This window comes from Mycteria americana, chromosome 3 (assembly GCF_035582795.1).
Source record: "Mycteria americana isolate JAX WOST 10 ecotype Jacksonville Zoo and Gardens chromosome 3, USCA_MyAme_1.0, whole genome shotgun sequence".
Classification (NCBI taxonomy): domain Eukaryota; kingdom Metazoa; phylum Chordata; class Aves; order Ciconiiformes; family Ciconiidae; genus Mycteria; species Mycteria americana.
The window spans coordinates 75,048,931-75,055,496 of NC_134367.1; the positions used below are offsets into that span (position 1 = coordinate 75,048,931).

The following is a 6,566-nucleotide window of genomic DNA, read 5'->3' on the forward strand; positions in this document are numbered from 1 at the left end:
CCAAATAACCAGTGGCTGCCTGGTAAGTTGAGAATAATACCTGACTCTGAGGTTATCTCACCGAAGACCAGAATATCTCACTTGGAAAGTAACCCTTAGCAAGCGTAGTTCCTTCTGCCCCGTCACACTTGGGATTGTGCCCAACTTAACACATGTGCTTTTGATGCCTTTGATTTCCATAAGAAGCCTTGGCTTGGAGTTAGACATCCCCTTACGTGCATTTCCAGATAAGAATGACTTCGAAGCCTAAGAGCCGAGATGTACACATGCCAAGAACTCCAACACTGAATTACCTTGAATCCTTAAAAAAGGCCTTGAAAATGCCTTGCAGCTACTATACAGTCACACAGCCTTCCACCAGCAGATGCACAGATTTCTCACATCGTTTAATGACTGCTGCCCACTCTGGAAAAAATGCACTCTCATGATGTGCAACTATGCTCAACTGAGATACGTAATAAAATAACCAGAGTAACTTGCCTTTCTTTGCTCTTGAATGTGAAGCTTTATGTGTCAATTTTACTCTAAAAGGAGCTATGTGCTCTGTGGGCCTTTGAAAACCGATTTTATTCACTAACTGAGAAGTTTCTACCCAGGTGCGATGTTTATACATCTTAATAAACAACTGTGCAAAAAACCCCACCCCAAAACAAGTATGGCATACCTCCATACTTCATGTACTAGTGTGTAGAGATTGTGTATAGTTAAATGTCATCACCACTAATTAACACTAATTATCCTATTAACACGTGAAGAAGAAACTTTCACGTCAAATGCAAAGGAGGATATTGGGGACTACTTAAAGACATCATGCTACAGATTGGGTGACTTCATTATCTTCATTCTCATGGCATGTGTAGGCTTCATGTTAAGAAACGTGGGCACTGAATTGTGTGGTATTGATTTCTAATTTTCATTAAAGGTATAATTGTGTAGACTGGTATTGCTTTGGGCATTCAAATAACTCCAGCTAGAGTATAGGAGTAGAGGAAGGGTAAACAGAGGAGTTGGGTGGTTCAGACTGTCTGAGAAAGGGTGCATTTCTGTGACCCTGGGCCAGTGTAGACTGAAGAGCACAACTAGCTGACACAGGCTGGTCAGCTCAGTGGTCTCATTGCATCCCCTTGTGGCTGGGTGGCTACAAGAGCTCAGGATTGTCCATCCCCATGAGAACGAGGGGTCGGGTAGAAACTAAGCAGCTTTTCTGCTCTCAGGAGGTGACCAGTCTGGATCGGGAGTACTCGGAAGGTGAAACAATTAACTTCTTCACAGTGTCAACCTCTGCATTTCCTAGAAACATATCCATTTCTCACAGTCTCTGCTGAAGTGATTCTCCAACCCATGATACCCTAGAATTCCTCCCAGCATATTTTGCAGCCCACCATAAAGACAGCGTAGAGGCCTATGAGTAAGTGTGGAGGAGGAATGTTTCTTACTACACTTTATCCCCGTATTTCCAAACATAGCATGGATGGAGCAGCTCCTGTTCACGCAGACTATTATTCAGAGTGGCTTTGTGTTGTCTGCAAAGAATGATCCTACCTTTAACACACCAGCAAACAGATCTCTCACAGTGAATGCATGGGATTTGAAAGAATAGAAATGTAAGAATTTACACCAATTTTCATGAGTACTGATTTCACTTTAAATAGAAAAAAAAAGTCTTTGGAATCCACCCAACAGCAACTGGGATGGGGTTAATAACTTGTCTTTCTGGAAGGGAACACAGAAGTGGAAGCTTGTTACATATTTCCAGTGGAACTTGTAACTTGATTCTAACAATAAAGGTATGGCAGATTAATAATAATAATAAAAAAATCAAATACAAATCTTGAGCTGCATAATCTGCAATAACCTTGTGACATTTCCTAAGAGGAGACTGTTGCCTTGTGGGGGTAGAACTGATCCACTATTTTCAAAAGTATCACTTTAAAGTCTTGCAACAAGCATTTTTCATCAGTCAGTAACATATAAGTAAAAATAGATATTTAATTAAAATTTCTCACAAGCAATGACTGAAATTACTACTTATACTGATCTTTTAAAAACGAATAAACAAATAGCTTTCATAACCTGTTGTCTTTTCCAAAAGAGCTAAGTCCCACTAATGTTAAAGAGAGTTACATCTACAGAGTGAGCGAGCGAGGGAGCAGATGCCTTGAGGCAGCTCCTCGGGCACTGTGAGTTAGCATAGCTCCCCGAAGTGGAGATGGCGACTTACACCAACAAAGAATTTACCCCTTTCATGTTTATTTTTCACCCTGGCCTGCCACAAAGATCTAATCTTATCTGTCAGCAATAGAGCATCTTAATAGCTCATGTCCAGCTCCTGCTAGTAGTTCGTTTTCTCATCTGAACAGGGCATAAAACGAACTGCAAATGTCAGGTCATTGCTTCCTGCTCTTATTCCCTCCCCCGCCCTCCCAATTGCAGCACTTTCATGTTTTAGGTGTCCAGTTTAATCCAATTCACTTTTGAATGTTGTATATGCAACTCTTTCTGGAGATTCTTTTATTTGTTCATCATAATGTATCTTATTAACTCTTTTTACTTAGTCATCTCTGTGAGAATAAAAGGTGTGGAGTCAGCTCAGTAACCAGAGGGAATTGTAAATCAAATCCATACCAGAAATACAGTCAGATAAACAGAACAGCTGCAAAACTATAGCAATAGGTCAGGTTCACAATTTTGTACTTAAAAATCCCATTTTGAGGACCATAACCGCACTATAGGAATGTCACAATAATATATCAGAAGTTTGTCTTCTATCAAATGCAATTACTGCTGTAATTTATGTTGGTCCACCTAGCCTGGCTATAAACCAACGTCTCCTTTTTAAAACACCCTTACTTTTGATATTTTTCTCTTGATATTTAAAATTAATGAAACCTCTTGACTACGAACAGATTGTCTTTTTTGCAGGATTTTTTACTATTGCTCAAGCTGCATGGAAACATGCTTGCCCGGACCTGCTGACAAACTACCCCCCGCCCTTTCCTTCCCCACGGGACACGGCTTTGCAGGGGCTACCTGGACTGCGGAGGGATTTTCAGGTTGCTTTCCTCCGTGCTCGCAGTCGCAGAAAACGAGTTCACACGCAGCAAAGCCAGCAGCTAATCCAGGAGTCCCTGCCGAGCCGTGACTCCGTTTTGCTCAGGCAGAAACGCCAAACTTCCCGTGATGGTAGCCACCGAGCGTGCGAGTGAGACCTGCTCACCAGCCCCACGGACAACCTCCCGGCCCCCCCACGGCGCAGCCAGAGCCGCTATCAGCTCCAGAGCCAGACGCTCGCACCTCTTAACTTTTTGTTTAGAAACGCACGCACCGCTCTGTGTGCGAATGAGGGCGGGGGACGGGAACGCCGGGGAGACGCCCGATTCCTTGCGGGCTTCCCTGCGCCGCTGACAGCCCTCCCGTTCCCGCAGCCGCGGCGCCCGGGGCCGGGGGGCTCCTCGGCGCCGGGGGAAACCGCATCCCCCAACACTCTCCCCCGATCGCCTCACGGCCTCCCCGGGCGGCAGCGGCCGGCGCTCCCTCGGGGAGCAGCCGGGTCCCCCGGGGTGCCGGCGGTGACCAGCGCCGGCGCGTCCTTGCGGAGCCCCCGCGCAGGGCGCAGCGCCCCGGGGCCGGCCGGGGGGCGGCCGGGAGCTCCCGGGGGAGAGGCTGTGGGCTGCCCCATACCTACCTTCCGTGTGGACGGCGGAGACGTAGGTCCAGTTGTAGCGCTTGACGATGTCGAGCATGGCCCTGGCTTGCAGCGTGTCGGAGGGGACCACCCTGAGGAAGTACTTGTACAGCGTTTTGTCGCTCAGGTCGATGCTGGTGGCGGAGTAAGCGATCTGGGGGATGTCGAAGAGCTGGAGCAGGTTTTGGACTTGGATAGCAACCGAGCTGGAGCCGGGGCCGATGACCCCCGCGATGGGCTTTTTCACTCTGGTCTGGGGCTGGGGCTGCGAGTCGGAAAGGCAGCGGGTGCCTCCGTCCCTGTCGTCCCTGATGGAGATGAGGGAGTCCCGTATGAACTCGATGCTCTGCTCCAGGGCCACCGAGGAGTGCCAGCAGGAGTCTCGGATCTCGCTGCCCAGGGTGATGTTAGGTAGCAGGACCGGATCGGCGTTAATTTTATCCAACGTGTGAAACATGGCTTCGACTCTCTGGATGCCGTATTGCTCCCGGATTTCCCCGCATTTCCTCTCGGGCACTTTCTCAGCCGGCGGCTGGTGATGGACAGAGAAGAGGGCCCCGATGATGACATCCCCGTCCATCCGAGCCACCGACCGCTGCGAGGAGGCTGCGGAGAGAAGCACCTTCCGCCCGGCGCTCCTGGGCAGCACGTCCATCTCCAGGAGCAGAGCAGGGAAGAAGACCAGCAGCACCCCAATCATTTTGTTGCACGATGTCATCCAGACCCAGGTTACCAATTTCATGGGCTCCTCTTGCCTGCACATGGTTTAAGGACATGTAGGAAATGGCATCCGCTTGCCCCCGCCAGCGCCCAAGTTGCTCCAAATACCATCACAGCAAAGTCCTACAGCATCGCTCTCGAGGGTGCCGAGGCAGCCGTCATCCTAGTGACTTTTAACCTGGTGGCATAGAAATAGGGGGTAAAACACGCTCGTCGGGAAATGGATGTCAACCCAGAGCTCGATAAAGCAACCCCGCACAGTTCGAGACGACCGCTTTCGCAAACGCCCAGGGCAACTTGCTTCGGTAAAGGCTCTCGAAAGGAAGTTTCAAGGGGGATTGACGTGTATTTATTTGCCTTGACATAGAGTCGTGCGTACTCAGGTGTGTCAAGTTTATACAGTCCTTTCCGTGCCCGCTTTTCAAGCCAAGGCGGCCGCTCCCCGCACCTCCAGGCGGCACACACCCTCCCTTCCGCCCCCGGGAAGTTTTGAAAGTTTCAGGAGGTAGTGAGCTCATCGGAGAGGGGTCCCAGCCTGGCCCCAGCGGCCCCAGCCCTGCAAGAGGGGTGACAAGTGCTTCTCTTCCCGCGTTCTGACTGCCCGAAGGCATCTTTCTCACCTCAGGAATTGCCTTTCCCAATACAGAAAAGGGGTGCAAAGAGAGAGCGAGCAATCTGCCCTGCCAGCGACGGGAAATGTCATTTAAAGGTCAGCGAAGGGAGGAAGAAAGGAGCCGCTTTACAGTTTAGATTAACTTTTCCGTGTGTAGGGGGCAAAACTGTAACTCAGCCAGGGACACACATATGCAAGCGGGGGGAAATACATATTAGTTACTAAGGCAACGGCGGGCAAAGTCCTGCTGCGCCTTACCGGCACGCCCGCCTTGCACGCAGGCTTCGGGCGGGGAGAGCCGGCGAGCCCGGCGGCTGGGCTTGGAGGCTTGAAACGCCGTGCTGAGAAGCGGGGGGCGGCGCGGCTGCCGCCGCCGCCGCCCGGGGAGCTGGGAGCGCGGCCGGGCCGGGCCGGGTCCCTGTTGCACGGCGGCGCCGTCAGCACCCGGGACAGCGCCCGGCAGCCGGGGCCGCCGGCCGGACCGCTGCCCCCCGCCCCGCCGGCCCCTCTCCCCCGGTGCCGCTACCCCGGCGCCCTGGTGCCCCGCTGTCCCGTTACCCCGCTGTCCCGGCGCCCCCGTGCCCCGCTGGTCCGGCCCCGCCGCCGCCGGCTCGGCCGCCCGGAGGCACCGCCGGGCGCTTCCCCCAAACTTCTGCCCTCCGCCCGGCGCTGCTGCCGCGGTCTCCCCGCATGCAGGCACGCACACGCACAGCACACACACACACGCACAGCACACACACACGCACAGCACACGCACACACACACACCCTCGCACACCCGCGCACACCCGCGCACACCCGCGCACACGCGCACACGCACACCCCGCGGCGCGGAGACCGGCCGCGGCACGCACCGCCCCGGGCTGGCCGCCGCTCCCCCGTCCCTCCCCGGCGGCGGGCAGGGGTGCCGGGGCCGGCGCCGCCGCGGGGCTGCCCGCCGAGCGGCGCGCAGGGCTGGAGACGGGCACGGGGAAGGCGATGCTCCGCGGAGAGCCGCCGTCCTGGCTGCGTGTCCACACATGCACGCAGGCACAGCCGCCTGAAGTCGGCTCCGCGGGCAGCCCCGGAGCCCGTCTCCGGAGCGCCTTTTGCCTGCACCGCCTGCCCCACAGGCAGCCCCACGGCTGAGCCCCGCGGTCTGTTCGGAGGGTTACCCCTGAGACGTACCTGGCCGGGGGAGGCAGCGGCTCCCTGCCTGCTCGGAGCAGGCATCGGCGGCTCTCCGGCCGCCCCGAGCTGGCGCGCTGGCGGCGGGGCGACGGCTGTGGGCTGGGCGCTGGTGCCCTCTGTCTTCAGCACCGCTCCACCGCAAGGAAAAAAACAGGTCATCCCGGGCTCATCCATTATTTCGTACGGAAGGATCAGTCATTGTCTCCCCCTCCTTAATTTCTTCGGCTATTGTCTTGTAAGCGAGCGAGGAAGCATCACCCGGAGCACGCTGCGGCTGCAGGGGAGGTGTTTGCTCTCGCCTCCCGCGGCTCTTAATTCATTATCTTCTTGCCACAATTAGCAAGAGGGAGAGCAAAAAGCAAGAGCCTGCCGCTCGAAG

At 54.1% G+C, this 6,566-nt stretch overlaps 1 protein-coding gene across 1 annotated transcript in view; it reads right to left on the reverse strand.

The window, feature by feature from the left end:
• The window catches only part of GRM1 (glutamate metabotropic receptor 1), a 194,203-nt gene extending 189,755 nt beyond the window's left edge, over positions 1-4,448 (reverse strand). Inside the window, exon 1 of the mRNA XM_075499053.1 lies at positions 3,686-4,448. Within this exon, the coding sequence (XP_075355168.1) occupies positions 3,686-4,448 (763 nt within the window). The remainder of the gene's footprint in view (positions 1-3,685) is intronic.
• Between the last annotated feature and the right edge of the window lie 2,118 nt (positions 4,449-6,566).